Here is an 18,238-nt window from a genome sequence, read left to right as displayed (position 1 = left end):
AGTGTAGCTAAGTACAACCGAACGCTGAATATGCTGTTTTTAGGCGACAAAAATTTTACAATTAACTTTCATGAACTGAAAACACACTGTAAAAAGTGTTAAAGTTGTAAAATAAAAACACGGACAACACCCAGACCGGAAAACGCCGTGGTAGCAACCTGTCAATCACAAGGTAGCCACGCCCTAAAGCATACCCTGCTTTACGGTCTATTTGACTCTAAATGGGACCATAATTTATGAAATGAACATCATGCTGTATTGAAGAAGACTTGAAACTAGCGATTGAGACCATAAACTCATGTTTACAATGTTTACTGAGGTAATAAATCAAGTGAGAAGTAGGCTCATTTTCTCATAGACTTCTATACAATCAGACTTCTTTTTGCAACCAGAGGAGTCGCCCCCTGCTGGCTGTTAGAAAGAATGCAAGTTTAAGGCACTTCTGCATTGGCTTCACTTTTCAGGCCTGGGGATTGCCCACTGGTTAGGAGGCTAATTGCTTTGCTTAGCATAAAGACTAGTGCTAGTAAGCGCATTTGTGGACTTTAGAGAGAGCCGGACTAGCTGTTTCCCCTTGATTCCAGCTTTTATGCTAAACTAAGCCAAACACCTGTACAGCAGAGTGGTGCCGATACTCTCATCTAACTCACAGCAAGAAAGCAACAAATGTTGAACTGTTCCTTTAACGCCGTGATACAGCTGTATCAACAGCATATCACAGCAGGACAGGTTGTGCTCCAGAGGAACAGTAATGAACTGTACAAAGTGGATCACAGTGGTGCTCCATTATCTTCATGACGGTGCATTACACATCAAGATGTAAGCGATGGTAGATGCGATGAATGTTGCATAATGGAAAATCTGAATTCATTTTTAATTTCCTCTGATAAGACGATGCAACGCTGTAGGTGGAAGTCGTGTAAGTTGTTAAATTATTCTGATTGCACGGTTTATTAGAGGCTAGACAAAGACTGATCAAGGACAAAAAGCTGTAATCAAACAGAAGAAGGGTTCATTGTGTCTTCCTTTGTATTATTAGATTGAACCTCTGTTATCAAGGACAGTTTGTGAGCTTGAAAACCAACACCTGCCACAGAAACCTGAGCACTCTGAAGGACGTCATTCACTAAGCACAAACATTGTTTGTGTCATTTCCTTAAAGAAGGATGCATGTGTGCTATGGCTGCAAAGATATGTGTGAAATCACTCCTCGACAGCTACAGCTGTAATAGGGCTCATCCCATTGTTCTCGGGGCATATTATTGTCTCTTGTGTGTGACTCGAATCCACCACCTACTGTGTACTTCTCCCCCATTCTACTGAGAGCCTGTCAACAGTCATTATTCCTAGCAAGACCTCTGCTGTGATCTCTGCCATGTTTCATCAAAGCGTGGCAATTTGTTCCAAAGCCCGCTGTCTGAGCATGTTAGCTAGTACTAAAATTATAGCATGTGAGTGTCCCTGTGTGTTTGTGTGTGTGTGTGTGCGCCTGCTATTCTTCTCTGCACCCTTAAACCTCTTGTCATTTCCGTGGACGAATACCAGCGAAAGGAGCTGAGTAGACAAGTTTGCCGTTCTCCAGTGCTATTTCACGATGAAGCCTGAGTTGCGTGTGTATGAGTGGTGTGTGGTTAAATAATTAACACTGTTCGCCGCCTCGCTGCAACACATCCCTCACACATTGTTCTGATTAAGAGAGCCCCGGGAGATACACACTGCCTGCTTTCTCTGCACAATAACTAATGCTGCATGTACATGTCTGGTTCTGTATGTGTGTGTGTGTGTACACATGAGTAATGACTTTTCTTGTGTAATTGGTTGTGTGCATTAGTGTCCGTAAGCCTGTCAAGATTTTGAGTTTTTTTGTTTGTAATTGTAATACATAGACACCGTGGCTGCTTGTGTGTTGTATCCCTGTATTATGTATTTATGTGTGTTTTGTGCATGCTGTTCCTGTGTGTACACTAATTAGAGAAAGGTCAGAGGTTAAGTAGTGGTACCAATTTCCTCGAGAAACAGTTCAATACCACCACAGGAAATATTGCACTTAACACGGACAGGTTTACAGGATTATAGATGATTCATTTTACTAGCATAATATATGTTGTCTTACCTTTAAAGTGAAACAGAAATTCTATGTTGGTATCAACAAACAATAATTTTGTTGGTTGTATTCATTATGTGCGAATACTGTATGTAAAATGTGATCATTCCCCCCAGTGTAGCAAACTACTATGTGTATTTTATCCAAAATGTTAATATTAGTTGTGTTTGTAAAGCAGAAATAATGTATTTTTGGTATTTTATGATATTTTATTGTTCAACACAGGCCATTTCTGTAGAATATGACAATAGAAAAGAAATAACTTTATTTTACTTTTGTACAGCACTTTTTAGGCGGACATTTTACTGGCATCTGGTAGTCGCTTTCAGTCCAAAATGGCTGAAGCGTAGCTTTGCTGCTGGGCGCTGATGTTGCAATGAAACTAACAATTGACTTTCACCTCTTGGTATTATACGCTCTTTGAGGCGGGCCCCGGGTGACACAGCAGAGCAGAAAGCCAGCAGCTAGCGACCTGTTTTGGCACCCATCTGTCACTCAAAGCGGCCACGCCCTCAATTATTCCTTAACATAATTTAAACAGGTGAGTTATATAAAAATTCACTCCCGTACAGTTGTCACAAATGGGGAAATAAGCTTTAAAGACCAAAACCGTGTTTGTACAAGGCTGTAATTTTTTTTATTTCAGCTGTAAAGTTGGGCATTTTAACATGGGGGACTATGGGGATTGACTCGTTTTTGGAGCCAGCCTCAAGTGGCCATTTGAAGAACTGCAGTTTTTGGCACTTCCACGTTGGCTTCATTTCTCAGCACTGGATATAGCCGTTTGATATTATCCAGGGGACACAGAGGAGCAGTCGTTTGAAGGTCATGTGTTTTGCCACCTGGTGAATGTAAGTCCAATGTTCAGAGGGAGATATCTGTCTGTTTAGCTGCTCCACTTTATTCACTTGCTAGTCACTAATGTTGTTTGTCTGCCATTTGGTGCCGAGCAGGAGGCAGACAGCTGCCTGCGGCGATCGGAAACAACACTGATAAAGACCAGTAAGAGTGAACTAAAGCAGTAAAGTTGCAGGCCGTAAAAAGCTAAACAATGAGCTGAAAGGTGCTAAAACACAATAAAGATGAGGGGATCTGCAGAATTGGGTGATCATTCTCTGAGGGTTTTTGATCCATCGTTATTAAAATATTGATTAGTGCAGCTTTATGCTAATCATTATGAGTAGATGGATTGTTGATTTTTAGCAAAGCTCTAACTTAAGGGATAAGTGAAGACTTGATTAGAGGGTTGTAGTGCATTACATCAATAACTTCACCTTAAATGTCAGACAAATATTCAAGCTTCTACATTTCCTGTTCTCTTTTCCTGACACCTAAAATGTCCCCAAAACACTACATTTCCATCTTCAATTTAACTCAAAGCCTATATAACGCTCTGTTCTTGTTGTTCCTTCATATTGATTTGGTTGGGTGGACTGTGTGGCCTGCAGATTGGATTAGAGACCAGCTGTATTCCAGCCTGAGGGGAGAGTAGCTGTGTTGTGTTTGGAGGCCGGGCAGATAGAGACAGTCTGATCCATTCTAACTGTATAGAGTGTCTCTGGAGAGACATATCCCAATGAAAGCTAATAGGGTTTAGACAAGTTACCCACAGAGGAATTCAACATGGTTTAGAGGTGTTTCAGGGTGAGAAGGTCAGAGCTGTCAGTCACCTGGTGAATAGTACAGTAAAGTGTATGTGAGTAGGCTGAGCGATGCCAATGGAGAGCATTGTTTACTCCAGGATGTGGAAGTAGAAACTGGAACAAAGTCAATGTAAATTGTGTATTGCAGTAAGTAGAAAAAAGACCTATATGACGTTGGCAGTCCTGCTTCATTTTTCACTATGTCTATTTTAGGGTGTGTCCATGTCACAGTTGAGTTACATCTTGACAACACCAGCCTATACTGCTATGTGCTCGCTGCTGATAATGGCTCGCGCCATTGAGTCATAGCTTAGCAACAAGCCTGCTGTCCTATTTTTGGTTGCAGGCAATTATCCACAATGCAGTGTGATGGTGTGTTCCTATGACACTTCCAGATTGTGGATGTAATGAAGGGAAAGAAGGTCTGCAGCCACATCTGTCAAGTGTCTGCAGGGCTTTCCCCAAATATACCAGAATGTTACTAAACCTGGGAACCAACTGAGTGACAACTTTTTTATATCTATTTTTAAAAAATCCTTGCCTGGTGAAATGTGTTCAAAGATAAAGGCAAGAGGGCAAAAGGGCACTGTGAGACAAACAATGTTATGTTATGGGATAGTAGGAAATAAACTTTTTAAAGGGACAGTTCTACCCCAAAACAAAAATACATATTTTTCCTTTTACCTGTAGAGCCTTAAATCAATGTAGCTGGTTTTGGTGTGGGTTGCCCAGTGTTGGAGATATCGGCCTTAGAGAGGTCTGACTTCTCTCTATCAAATATAATGGAAGTAGATGGCACTCGGCTTGTGGTGCTCAAAGCGGCAAAAAAATAAATACATATAAAAACTCAAAAGCAATGTCTCATTCCAGAAATCATGAGCCGATTGCTCAAGACAATCCACAGACCTTGCTGTGAGCAGTTGCATGTAGGAACTATTTTCTTTCTACCAAACTACACCCACCATCAACCGTATCAACTCGCAGAAGGAAGTGTGCTTTTACTCAATGACAGAGTGAGATAGTAAACATTAATGGCATCTTCCTTTGCTGAGCTGTAACGTTAGCTAGCTCAGTTGTGATAGATAGATAGATAGATAAATAGATAGATAGATAGATAGATAAATAGATAGATAGATAGATAGATAGATAGATAGATAGATAGATAGATAGATAGATAGATAGATAGATAGATAGATAGATAGTGGGCAACCTCTGGGTCTGAAAAGTGAAGCCAATGCTGAAGTGCCTTAAACTTGCATTCTTTCCAACAGCCAGCAGCGGGCGACTCCTCTGGTTGCAAAATCTGATTGTATAGATGTCTATGAGAAAATGAGCCTACTTCTCACTTGATTTATTACCCCAGTAAACACTGTAAACATGAGTTTATGATCTCAATGGCTAGTTTCAAGTCTTCTTCAATACAGCATGATGTCAATTTAGTAAATTATGGTCCCATTTAGAGTAAAACAGATCGCTACCACGGCGTTGTCCAGTCTGGGAGTTATCCGGGGTCTTACAACTTTAACCCACAGTGTGTTTTCAGTTCATGAAAGTTAATTGTAATGTTGTGTCGCCTAAAAATGTCTTATTCAGCGTTCGGTTAAACTTAGCTCCACCCTCTCGTGTCACTTCTGGTTGCAAAAAAACAAGATGGCGACGGCCGAAATGCCGAACTCAAGGCTTCAAAACCGTAACACAATGGGTGACATCACGGTGACTACGTCGACTTCTTATATACAGTTTTTGATAGTATACTGTTCAAAATGACTGTAATTGGTTTCTTAGACTGTGCAATATGTAATATAAATATATACTAGGATGATGATCATATGAAGTCAAATAAGATGCATGAAATGCAATTAGAGCATTGGAGAACCCGTATCCTGCAGTTTTGGGACATTGTGGATTTGCAAGATTTTTCAGGAAATGCTCCAGTAATTATATTAAAATAAATACATCAATAATTAGCTAATTCTGAGCTTACAAGTGCAATTTCTGCAGTAATAGTAACAGTAACCACACTGAAACCCTACTTGCCCAGCCATGTTGAGCTCCATCTACATCCTGCACAATACAGCACTAATGTGTGATAGTACATGTCATCACAAGTAGCCTAACACATCCGACTATAACTGTGACAGACCACAAGAGACCATACGCAAATGTGATGTTGAGGTCAGTGCAGCGATGTGTACGGGATTTCGGGTGGAGTTCCTCTTTAACTGCTATTGAGATGTAGCAGATTATAGCATGAGTGAGCAGGTTTGATGTATTGTTGATGGAGACACACTGCTGCAGGGATCGAACTCCTCCGTTATGTGGCAGCCTCAAATACTTAAGAGTGAAAGGAAGGCAGAGAATAATTTATAACTTTTGACAATTTGAATGACATTACAATGTTTGTGGTGAATGTGCGCTACTTTCAAGAGTAAAATGAATATTTAAAACCTCTAGGCTCTCAAGGCTTCTTCCTGTAATCCAGCTGCTGTAGAGACTGAAAAGAGGTAATTAAAGGGAAGCATTGATCTAATAAGCTGCGAATGAGGTCAGTTCAGTCTCAAGTCAATCATACTGCTGCAAATGTTCTTGTGACGTTCTGTAGCATTCACCCCCAGCCATTTCTGTCTGTATGTAAAACCAAAATGTAACATTGTTCGTCTGAATCGACAAAATCAACAAAATAGATTACATGAAGATCATGGTTTGGGTTTTGTGAATCGCACAAAAGGACAGCTACATTCAATTACATATAAATACAAGTGAAACATGCAATTTTTGCGTATAAGCAAGTAACAAAATTAAACGATGCAATCACAATAAAACAAGATGGATACAATAGATGACAGTAAATGTCGATCTGCACTGGGACTCCGCAGAGCTTGGTGAATATGAGCTCAAACTCATGTTTCAACATCTCCATTTGTCTCTGTTGTGACCTCTGATTTAAGGTCAGAGTTCACAGCTGTCCGGTTTGATGTTTCCTGCTGATTGATGCGATAAAGGTCATGATCGTTCTCTCTGTCCACTTTGCGCGGTACCTCACATTATTCTGTTTCTGTTCTGGTGTCTGTTTCCATTCAATCTGCTCATTGTTAAATCAAAAATGAGCAAAAATGAAACATCCATATCTATTTTTTTTCTCTCCTTCATCTCAGTGTAGACTTTTAAATGATCCCTCAACATCAACAAATGCATCTGATTAAGGAAGCAATGCCCTAAAAATGCTCTTTCTCCTGTTTCTCAGGAGTGCAAATACATAACACAGACTGACTTATCTTCAGTACCTGTTATACATCTGTTAGTAAGATCTCAAGTCAATGTATTGATATACATTATTCTTATACTCTTGTGCTTATACTTGAAACCGGGACAAATAGTGAACCATAAATCACTGACTATCTACATAAATGCTAAGCAGATTGTTTTGTGGTGTAAATTTGATTATCTCTTTCAATTAATTTGAATTGACAACACTTTTAGATTCTGTATTTATTCATTTATTTATTCATTAATTCATAATTTTTTTTTACAATGTTTTATGTGACTTAAAGTATTTTGTTTTTTGTATGGTATTATTGGGTTCCAAGTGGGTTTAGAACTTTTAGTACTATATTCTGTCTCTCCCAAGGTTTGTGGCATATAGTACTTGCACTTGACATTTGTTATTTTACCATAGACCCACGGATATGTTTTTTTTATTCATTTTTAAGCAGTGGGCATGAACAAAATTCTCTGGGATTAGGCATATGCGAGACCCGGTTGCATGCATAAAAATATCTGTTTTCATTCAACCGTGTGGTCGGCTTGAAGATTTCCAAACTCAAAATCTCAGAAAAATTCCTCCTCTTTTCTCTTCGTCTGTTCTCTGGCACCTTTCCTGTCGTTTTAGTCCTCCAATAACCCTGGCTGTGTTTGAAATCGTGTACTAACCATAGACTGTAGAAGTGGACATAGTCACTGTGATGTCACAAATTTGGTTTGTGTTCAGCATTTTGACCGTCCCCATCTTTGCTTTTGGCCGTCGCCATCTTAGTTTTTTGCAACCAAAAGTGACACGAGAGGGTGGAGCTAAGTACAACTCAACGGAGAATAAGACCTTTCAGGCAACCAAAATGTTAGTTAACTTTCAAGAACTGAAAACACACTCTGAAAGAGTTAAAGTTGTAAGACGAAAACACGGACAACTCCCAGACCGGACAATGCCGTGGTAGCGACCTGTCACTCACAAGATAGCCACGCCCTAAAGCATCCCCTGCTTTATGGTCTATTTGACTCTAAATGGGACCATAATTTACTAAATGAACATCATGCTGTATTGAAGAAGAAGACTTGAAACTAGTGATTGAGACCATAAACTCATGTTTACAATGTTTACTGAGGTAATAAATCAAGTGAGAAGTAGGCTCATTTTCTCATAGACTTCTATAAAATCTGACTTCTTTTTGCAACCAGAGGAGTCGCCCCCTGCTGGCTGTTAGAAAGAATGCACGGTTAAGGCATTTCCACATTGGCTTCACTTTTCAGACCAAGAGGTTGCCCACTGATACTAACGTACTACATACTACATCTGTATGTACTGCTGACTGCCTACCAAATTAACACTTAAGTATGCCATTACCAGCTGACTGTTCAAGCTGAAGTAAACTCAAGCAATACGTCTTCTCTGCATCTCCTGACAGTATCGATTACAACATTACCAGTTCGAGCTACCGTTGAAGGCAAATTGTTTATCACAAATGTAAATAACCTCTTCCACTCAATTTAATATTTCCAGTACTATTTCAAGGCAATTTCAAATAGAAAGTACTTTAATGTTAAATATTTTAGTAGGCCCCTACTGACCCACATCTATGGTGCTTATAGCAACTGATAATGCCTATTTAATGGCATGATAAAGGTCGAATCGGGTGATCATTCAGAATTATTTTATCCAATGGTTAATTATTTATACCGTCTGAATCATTGGACAGTCTGGACAGCCGCAATGCATTTTGGGTCGGTTGAATAACGTCTCATTGCCTTCTGAGAAATTCTTGTTAATCTAGTATACATCCGGGCATTTCTTGCATACACAAAATCCTCATGCTATGCAGCTGTAACGCACTACATACTTCATGTTACGTCATGAATAGTATGTTAGTATGCAATTTTGAACACAGCCCGTTTTCCTTTGTCATCATGCCTTTACCTCCACTTTCTCCTATCCACTCCTCTTCATTTCCATCTGCCCTCTGTTAATGTATCACCTCTCCCCATCTGTCTCTCACACCACCTTCTTCATCCTCTCCATCATGTTGTCTCTCCATTCATCATATCCCTTTCTATCCCTATTACTCAGCTCAACTTGGCCTCTTTCTCCCTCTCGCTCCATGTCGCTCCGTCTTTGTTTCTATCACCTGCTCAGTCACTTCAACTCTCCTCACTCCCACCATCCATTTATCTCCATTTATGCCCATATCCCGCGACTCATTTCCATTGCTGCTCTGCGGTTGAATGCTGATCTCCCTCTCTCTCTCATACTTTTTCTACGTGTTCCAGCCTGAGATCCCGTCTATATTATGAGCAGCATTTGTAGGATGATTCTATTACATGTCTCCTAACTGCTGGATAATTCAATAAGCACCACTGAGATGACACACAGTTATAATCTACTTAATGAAGCCACTGTGCTGATGAATCGTGTGCTTTCTCCTCCGTCATTTCTTCTCTCACTCGCTCCCTACCCTCCTACTCTTTTCCACTCTCATTCCCTCCTTTTGCTCTCTGCAGGGTGTTGATGGAGAGCCATTCGAATGACAGCCGGGACAGTGGTCATCACTGGCGGAATTCTAGCTACAGTAATATTACTCCTTATCATCGCAGTACTGTGCTACTGTAGGCTGCAGGTGAGGCCACAGCCACTGTTGCATTCACTGTATTTCCTGTGAAAGTCCGCAGGGCTGCATGTATGGGATGTCCTTGAGTATGATATTTTGTTGATAGTCATAAGCATAGCTGCTTTAATCTGCAAAATAGTGTTTTGTGACCTATAAGACCTTTCTTTCAATTTTTCAAATTAACATTTTTGTGTGTAGCTGCATTCTTTGTCTGCATCCGCCAAGGCTGCAGAAAAAATTTTCAGACATTTTCACAATAGAGCTGTATTCAGTATTGCATCAAAACACAGTTAGACAGTCGTGCCGATTGGGGAATGGTGGAAATGATTTTTGGAGGACTTGTAAAGCCCGTCAGAGAATCTCCTGACTCCTGATCACTAATTAATGACCTTTTAAGCTGTTCATGTCGCTGTAACCTATTTGACATAAAATGTCAGATTTTGCAGGATCATTCAGGATGTGCACAATCATCTAAATTTGGATACAAACCAAAACGTTTAGCACTTTATGGCCACATGGTGATGCATTCAGAACCTAAAACAAATATTGTATTCTTTGGCCCATGGTAAAAAAACACTCACCAAATTTCACTGGAGTCTGTTGAGTTGTTTTTATTCCAAACAAACACACTAAAGTAGAAATAACAAAGCTATGCTATAGCGAGGCACTTAGTTAAGCACAGGTGGCAACCTCTGGGTCTGAAAAGTGAAGCCAATGCTGAAGTGCCTTAAATATGCATTCTTACTAATAGCCAGCAGGGGGTGACTCCTCTGGTTGCAAAAAGAAGTCTGATCGTATAGACGCTTATGAGAAAATGAAAAGGTATGCTTTAGGGCGTGGCCACCTTGTGAGTCACAGGTTGCTACCACGGCGTTGTCCGATCTGATTGCTCTCCGTGTTTTCGTCTCACAACTTTAACCCTTTCACAGCGTGTTTTCAGTTCATGAAAGTTAATTGTTACATTTTGGTTGCCTAAAAAAATTCTTATTCAGCATTCAGTTGTACTTAGCTCCACCCTCTTGTGTCACTTCTGGTTGCAAAAAGCCAAGATGGTGACGACCAAAATACCGAACTCGAGGCTTCGAAACCGTAGTCCACAAACCAAATGGCATGGTGATCCATCCCATAGTTGCTGAGATATTTCAGTCTGGAGCAAAATGGTGGGCTGAGCATCCGAATGGCCAACATTGCTAGCCCTACAATTTCTGCGTGGCTAAAATATATATTCATGGTAATGAAGTAAAAACTCACTGTATGTCAGTCAGCAGTTCTTCATCCTGGTCTTTGGGACTCAGAGCTGGCTATCCAATTAGGGACAGATCATAACTGGAACTTCAGGTGGATCATCTATTCTACAGCCGGTAGAATAGAAAATGTCCACGATTGCTACAACACCATAAAAGCCACAGTCTGCACTCACAAAAATATGCTCCAATACCTTTGAACTTTATCTGACATTAGTTGCATTACAGACTTTCGGTTTCATTATTATTTCATGATTAAAAAGTCGTCATGCTGTCCATCTTTCTCTGGGCTTGTGCTCTAATGTTCAGATCACTGGTCTTGGCCAGGTGCTCTGTACTCTCTGTGAATAAAATAAAAATGGAATTAGGTGGAAAAGAACTGCTTTTGTGTTTTCACGCTTGACAAACTCCAGTTAGGTTGAAATATCACCCTAATAACACCGGCGGGAAGCATTACTGCAGTCTGTGGATTGATATTAAAGTATGTGGGTTTGTTTCTGTTTTACATTATGCCGTATACTTTCGGTTCCGCTGAACTAATCCCCTGTGTGCAGTTCGACACTTGGACTTTCAATGGAGCATTAAAAATCTGTTTGGCAAACACAGTATGCAACAAACTCAGTTACAATTGAACCTATACTCTACACTACATTTTAGTCCATTTCTTTAAGGAATAGTTCAACATTTTGGGGAACACGCATTTGCCTCCTTAGATGAGTAGATTGATACCACTCTCATATCTGTCCATTAAATATAAGGCTACAGACAGCTGCCAGTTAGCTTAGCTCACTAATTAACACGTTGTTATGTCATTTCAAGTGTAAAAACGTCAATTTGCCATTTTATGGATGGCTATTACCATTTTATTCTAAGCTAACCAGCTGCTGTAGGCTTGTAGGCTATTTACCTTACATATAGTGGTATCACTCATCTAATTCTTCGCCAGAAGAAACAAACTTGTGCTTTAATTTATGAACTTCATTACAGTAACAACCCCAAACCTGCTCCTTTTTGTGCAGCTGTACAAGCTGTGACAGTCTAAATGCCCTGAAAGTGAACCCTAGAAATCACACTGCATTACATCCACTCAGACCAAAGTGGTTTGAATTAACACAAACATAATCTTGTTGTCATGTAGCTCCCCATTTGAACATCTGGGAATCATAAAGTAACTGTTATTTCTTTAGCTTTAATATACACAAGATTTGGGTCTCAACAGTTTAGTCTAGAGACATGAAAAATATGTAATTTTCCTTGGGGGAGCGTGATAATAATTTCATTAAAATAATTACAAATTACAAAAGCTCCTTACAGTATTTTTTTATAAACTTTTCTCCGAATACCCAAAGCGGTTTCCAGGTTTATTTAGCCCATCTTAATCGGACATAATGCCGTTATTGAAGTTATCTCAAAAACTGTCTCTTAAAGGTATAGTGAACAGAATTTTCTTTTTTCATTAAATGCTTTGCGTATGGATATGATGTTTCTGCACTTCATTCTTCAGAATTCAGTAGTCAATCAAACAGTCTGCCCACAGTTTATATGTGAAAGGGAGGAGGGGAAGTTGGAAACCAAAACAATGAGCTGACTGGCTGAATGCTGCAGAATGGGATGAGCAGTACTCAAAATCTTTTCAGATTGCATGGAGTCATATGCTTTTAATGTCAAGAATATTACTTAATGGAGTTTAATAGGAACAGAACAAATGAAAATGATGTTATGACAGTCGAGATCGGGCTGATAATCGTATGTAAATTAATATGTGTATAATGGCCAAAAATCTGGCTGTGGCAAAGCCATTGTCCTACACATAGGACAGGCTGTTCTCATACACTGATCATTGCTACACCTATGAAAAGTAAGGCACTGTAATTTGTACATATCCCACAAAATCAATTTATATGTAATCCACTTAATCAAATTGAATAATCAAAGAACACCGGCCTTTCGCCCAGGAGACCGGAGTCCATGTCACATGTGAAACCAGAAGTCAACGTTGATTTGTCACGTAACTTCCATACTTAAGTTACGTAATTTCCGATGTTATTTCAACCCAAACCACAATCTTTTCCTAAACCTAACTAAGTAGTTTTGTTGCCTAATTGAACAAAGTTATTTCCTGTGAAGGCTGAAGTTTATTTTGAAAAGACTGTATGCGTGTAACAAGTGGACTTTCGTAGGAAAATTAATGAAAAATTAAGAATAACTTTTCGTAAAACATCATACGAATCGTTGTATGAGGATATGTTGCATAGGGATTCAAAAGCTCTGAACAGCAGCCAGAGACGTTTACCACCTTAAAACAGACAGGTGCCTGAGGCTCAGCAGAGCATTAATCACAGAGTTGGTGGTTTGTATCCGGCTCCTCCTAGCCATGTGTCGTAGTGTCCTTGAGCAAGACATTGAACTCCAAATGACTCCCAGTGTTTAGGCTTGGGCCTTGTATAGCTTGCTGCCATCCATGTGTGAGTGAATGGGTGAAGGAGAGGCAGATTGTAAAGCACCTTGGATAAAAGCACTATATAAATACAGTCTTACATATAAGATCAGCTTTAAAGGTGACATTGGGGTGGAAATGATGTGATCCTTTCCACTTAGAGCTGATTACAGTTCTTGAGATTCTTACATTATACAGCAAAAACCAAAAGTGATGACAAATTATGGATTCATATTAGCTGGCGGGATGCCAGGAATGAATTTGAAAGCTACATTTTGCGGGCCATAAATAGCGACCACAAATTCTCTGTTTACAAGTCTGTTTGAACTGTAATTGTTGAGGATTTAGCACGATGACAAAAAAAAGAACCGGAGACTAAACCTTTTTGATGTCATACTGTAGCACACGCGCAGCTTTGAGGCGGAGCGTGAACATCTGGGGTCATGTGGGTTGGAGAGCACCTCATGGGGAAACAGGCTATAAGTGGGGTTAGATTACTATTATTATGATGAGAGACATCCTCTTTCTAAAGAGTGTTGAGTGAATGCATGCTTTCTGTCCATCGTATGCAAACCACAGTCAATTTTAGTAGTGTTCTGTTGTTGATAAATGTCTAGATGCATCAATTTTGTCTATTTATTTTATATAAAGTGTTATTTGCCATTTTCTTCTACTCAATATGCACAAACCTTCTGGCTTTCTGGTTGCAAGCATTGTAAAATAATACCATAATTATTATAATATAGAGGCTGACCTCGACTTTATTGGCTGGATAGTGCATGTAAACTAATTTGCCGAAGCATTTATTTTGCTGTGTTTGGCCATGCAGACATTTCAGTATAATAAATGTCCCTCCCTCTCTCTTATCTTTCTCTTTATTGTTCATTAACTCTCTGTTATGCCTCTTTTTATCTCCCATCTTCTCTCATCATTACATTATTCGGAACCTTTTTACCCTAATATTCTCCCTCCCTTCCTCTATTCCTCTTCTCTCATTTGTTTCCTCCATATCCCGTCCTCCTTCCACCAGTATTATTGTTGCAAGAAGGAAGAGTCCGAGTCGGAGGAGGAGGAGCCAGACTTCGCCGTTACGTCCCGCCTTCCGCCGGTCCACTCCAATCACAACATTGTGGCGGCCACGGCCGCCGCCTCCTCCATCCCCAATGGCCCCGCCCTTTTCTCCACCCCTCCGCTGGCCAGGAAACTGACGCGTTCGCAGACCTTCTGTCCATCCTGTACGCACTATGAGATGCCTTTCTACCTCCAGCCGCCCCCTCAACCGCAGGTCCACCTTCAACCAGATGGGTTGAGGAACGGAGGCGACCGGATCAGCTACCGCAGCGTCCAGCAGCAGGACCTGGACCTGCCGGTGCCTGTGAACATTTCAAACTACCGTAAACCAAACCTCGCCCGGTCGGTCACCATGAGGGACATGTTCCAACGCAGCTGTAGCATCAGCACTGATGTTTAGCCAGGCGAGGTTGCAGTTGGGATGGCCTATGACTTGGGCTTGAGCCAGACTGTGTTTTTGTCATCTTGACCCTTTTAGTCCAGTCTAGTGTGGTCTGATCTAGTCTGGTCTCGTTCTATACTGGTCACCTCTTGCAGAATGGAGGACTCAGATGGCTCTCAGGACAGGATTTTCAAAGGTACTATGCTCAGGTCCAGGACCTTACACATGGGCCAATATAGAGTTTAAAGTATTTAAAAAAAAATGTTAAATTATCAATAACATTGGTTTGTTTTGAATAGCTCTTTTTTAACACTAAGAATGGAATTTGTTTTACGATTTGATAAAGTTTGCGTAGCCCTACTTCCCCTGGACTCTTCTACCCATAGCCTGAAAGACACACAGATTCCCGCCATGTCAAAATGACATAATCGGCAGGGATTTTCTCTCTGCCATAGCTGCTACAGTCGAAATATGATTAGGAGAAGTCCAGTGTTTCCCTCTCCTATGACGGGATGATCGGTCTGCTCCTCCATCCACAGATTATAGAGATTATAAAATATCACTCACCACCAGTGGACGAAGGGGGGATGTCATGTTTTAGCTGCCGCCCACCGACATTTCAGATAGACTTAACTTAGGCCATACTATTTTACGACATAAAGGGCTCACAGAAGATGGAAATCCCTGCTTGTTTTTTTTTCTCCACATCCTTTCATAGAGGTCTCTCTGGTTTCTCCGAGTGTCTGCTGACCACACAAAGTGTATATATATATATACAGTATACTACATACACTTGAGCAGAGACAGACCTCTGTGTTCTTGCAGGCGGGGTGGACTACATGTAGGTGCCAAAGGGGGACGGGTTCTTGCATTCGTGTGCATTCGTGTGACTGTGCTTGCATGCATGTGTGTGTGTGCGTGTGTGTATAACTCAGTTGTTATACCAGGATTCTTATTCCATAAAGTCTGTCACCCCCCTATGTATACCGAACCCAGTGGTGGGTTGCAATAACATTTTAAACATTTATTGTAAAGGGTGAAGGGATTGTATTAGTTTGCCACTTTACCTTTTAAATTAATGCAAAGAGTGACCAGATTTTGTAAATGTTTATTTTACTGATTAACGCTGTAACACAGACTCGTTGTAGGTGGCAGTCAGAGGAGTTTTTACGGCAACTTTACAGCGTGATATTCATTTAAGGTCTTCACCGGAGTTTCTTTTCATGGACTCTTCACTGCATTCCTTGTGTCGTCTCTGATTTGTTGATACGTGGATTCATGGGCTAGTTCACCTTTAAAGGCACATCTATAAATATTTAACAGGCCATAGCATACACTCTCTCTCGACTCGTTGGACTGAGGAATATTTGCTCTTCCTCTGAGGTATTCAGAGAGGTCCTTCTTGGGATTGTTTTTATTTCCAGCGCTTGGCTGAGCGGCCTGGCAGGAGGAGCAGTGGCTGAGTTTTATGGACACGGGACACACGTTTAATGAATGAAATTATTTACTGCTTGATTTCAAGAAGAAATGCTTGTGGTTGTGAGAGGCTTGAAGCTGATTGGATTGTCCCTCTTGGAACGCCTCCCTTCTAAAAAATGGATGGTAAATGCTGTTGTACCTCTCTTTCTGTCTCTCTGCTGATTTTTATCAGCAATCATGCTCATTTATATTCCCAAAGGGTGAGACAGTGAGTGATTTCGTTTTAAGTTTTTCCTCTTGTGTGCTTTCCTGCAAATACACAACAACACACATGCACACACACACACACATACATCAACACACTCAATGCTACGCTTTTACTTTTTAAACAGATGTGACAGTTGCACAGGAAATTTTGTGCCATAAAGAATTATGAGAGAAGTTTATTATAATTATTATCATTATTATTATTATTATTATTACAAGTGTATATTCAAATGCAGTGTTGCTTTTTCCCTACAGTATTTGAATTACTTGCTTTATTTTATGATCCAGCTGGTTTTTCAGACTCAGTACAGTACAGCAGAAATGTCTCTGTCCTTGTTTCTAATATATAACTAACAGACACATTGTTGCTAATAAAATGGTGTGAAAATCCTCCTGATCTGTTTCGTTGTTGCTGTTAATTTCACCAAAACTAAACGTTTAGTAAAATGTTCCTGTGGCTGAAATTCATAGTTAAATGTTTGTGAATGATAGGCCATGGGAAGTCATTCGTTCAATTCAAGTCATTTACACATTTAAAACCATGTTTGCATTGTGTACTTTTATATGAAGTGACTCTTGAAATAAAGGTTCATCAATGGACATTTACTGTAATATGAATGTGCAGTGGCGGACTCAGGCTTTCTGAGGGGCAGGGGCAAGAAGAAGAAAAAAGGCACAAGCTACATGCGGTGGGACACCTATAGGACAGCCTGTATGGCATTGCATCATGTTCCACACATTATCCCATTTTCTCTACTGGAAGAGCACTAGAGGGCACTTTATCATGTTTTCTCCACTGGAAAGGCACCCTAGAGGGTACTTTATCATGTTTTCTCCATTTAAGGACACTCTAGAGGGCATTTCATCCCGTTTTCTCTACTGGAAGAGCATTAGAGGGCCCTTTATCATGTTTTCTCCACTGGAAAGGCACCCTAGAGGGTACTTTATCAAGTTTTCTCCACTGGAAGGGCACCCTAGAGGGTACTTTATCATGTTTTCTCCACTGGAAGGGCACTCTAGAGGGCACTTTAACATGTTTTCTCAATTTAAGGGCACCCAAGAGGGCACTTTATCACGTTTTCTCCATTTAAGGGCACTCTAGGGGGCACATTATCATGTTTTCTCCTCTGGAAGGGCACCCAAGAGGGCACTTTATCACATTTTCTCCATTTAATGGCACCCTCAAGGGCACTTCATCATGTTTTCTTCACTGGAAGAGCACCTTAGAGGGCACTTCATCCTGTTTTCTCCATTTAAAGGCACCCTACAGGGCACTTTAACATGTTTTCTTAATTTAAGGGCACCTAAGAGGGCACATTATTCATCATATTACATATATATTATCATATTGGAAGTGCCTCTTAGAGGGCTCTTTATCATGTTTTATCTAGAGGCATCCAAGAAGGCACTTTTGCTGCGTTTTTTTGAACATGGGGGCACCAAGGGGTCCCCTTCCCAATGTGTATTGCCCGGGCAGGGCTCCACAGGACTATATTTCTGCTTGCTGCCAAATGTTTAACATTGGATTCAACCAAAAGCATGGCACATCATCCTGGATTATCTTATTTAGTGAACAGCTAAACGCAGGGTAAATATCAGCTATAGCTGAAATGTATGCTTTGGTCGGAGCACCACACCACAAACAGCAGAGCCATGCAGAGTGTCCTGCAAGGAAATACAAGATTTATTTTTTGTATAGACCGCAGGAATGAAAGTGGGATTTAGACCTTTAGGTTTACTGATCATTTAGATATCTCTTTTGACCCATCCTAGATTGAAAAGCAATCTAATTCAG

The 18,238-nt window shown here is 40.4% G+C and overlaps 1 protein-coding gene across 1 annotated transcript in view; it reads left to right on the top strand.

The window, feature by feature from the left end:
• Positions 1 to 16,833, top strand: part of LOC141757425 (protein FAM163B-like) — a 30,350-nt gene extending 13,517 nt beyond the window's left edge. The window contains exons 2-3 of the mRNA XM_074617903.1: positions 9,517 to 9,632; positions 14,335 to 16,833. Of these exons, the coding sequence (XP_074474004.1) occupies positions 9,540 to 9,632; positions 14,335 to 14,775 (534 nt within the window). The 5' untranslated portion in view covers positions 9,517 to 9,539 and the 3' untranslated portion in view covers positions 14,776 to 16,833. The remainder of the gene's footprint in view (positions 1 to 9,516; positions 9,633 to 14,334) is intronic.
• Positions 16,834 to 18,238: the final 1,405 nt, after the last annotated feature.

Source organism: Sebastes fasciatus, chromosome 19 (genome assembly GCF_043250625.1).
Source record: "Sebastes fasciatus isolate fSebFas1 chromosome 19, fSebFas1.pri, whole genome shotgun sequence".
In the NCBI taxonomy this organism is placed as follows: domain Eukaryota; kingdom Metazoa; phylum Chordata; class Actinopteri; order Perciformes; family Sebastidae; genus Sebastes; species Sebastes fasciatus.
This window is presented reverse-complemented; position numbering and strand designations above follow the sequence as displayed.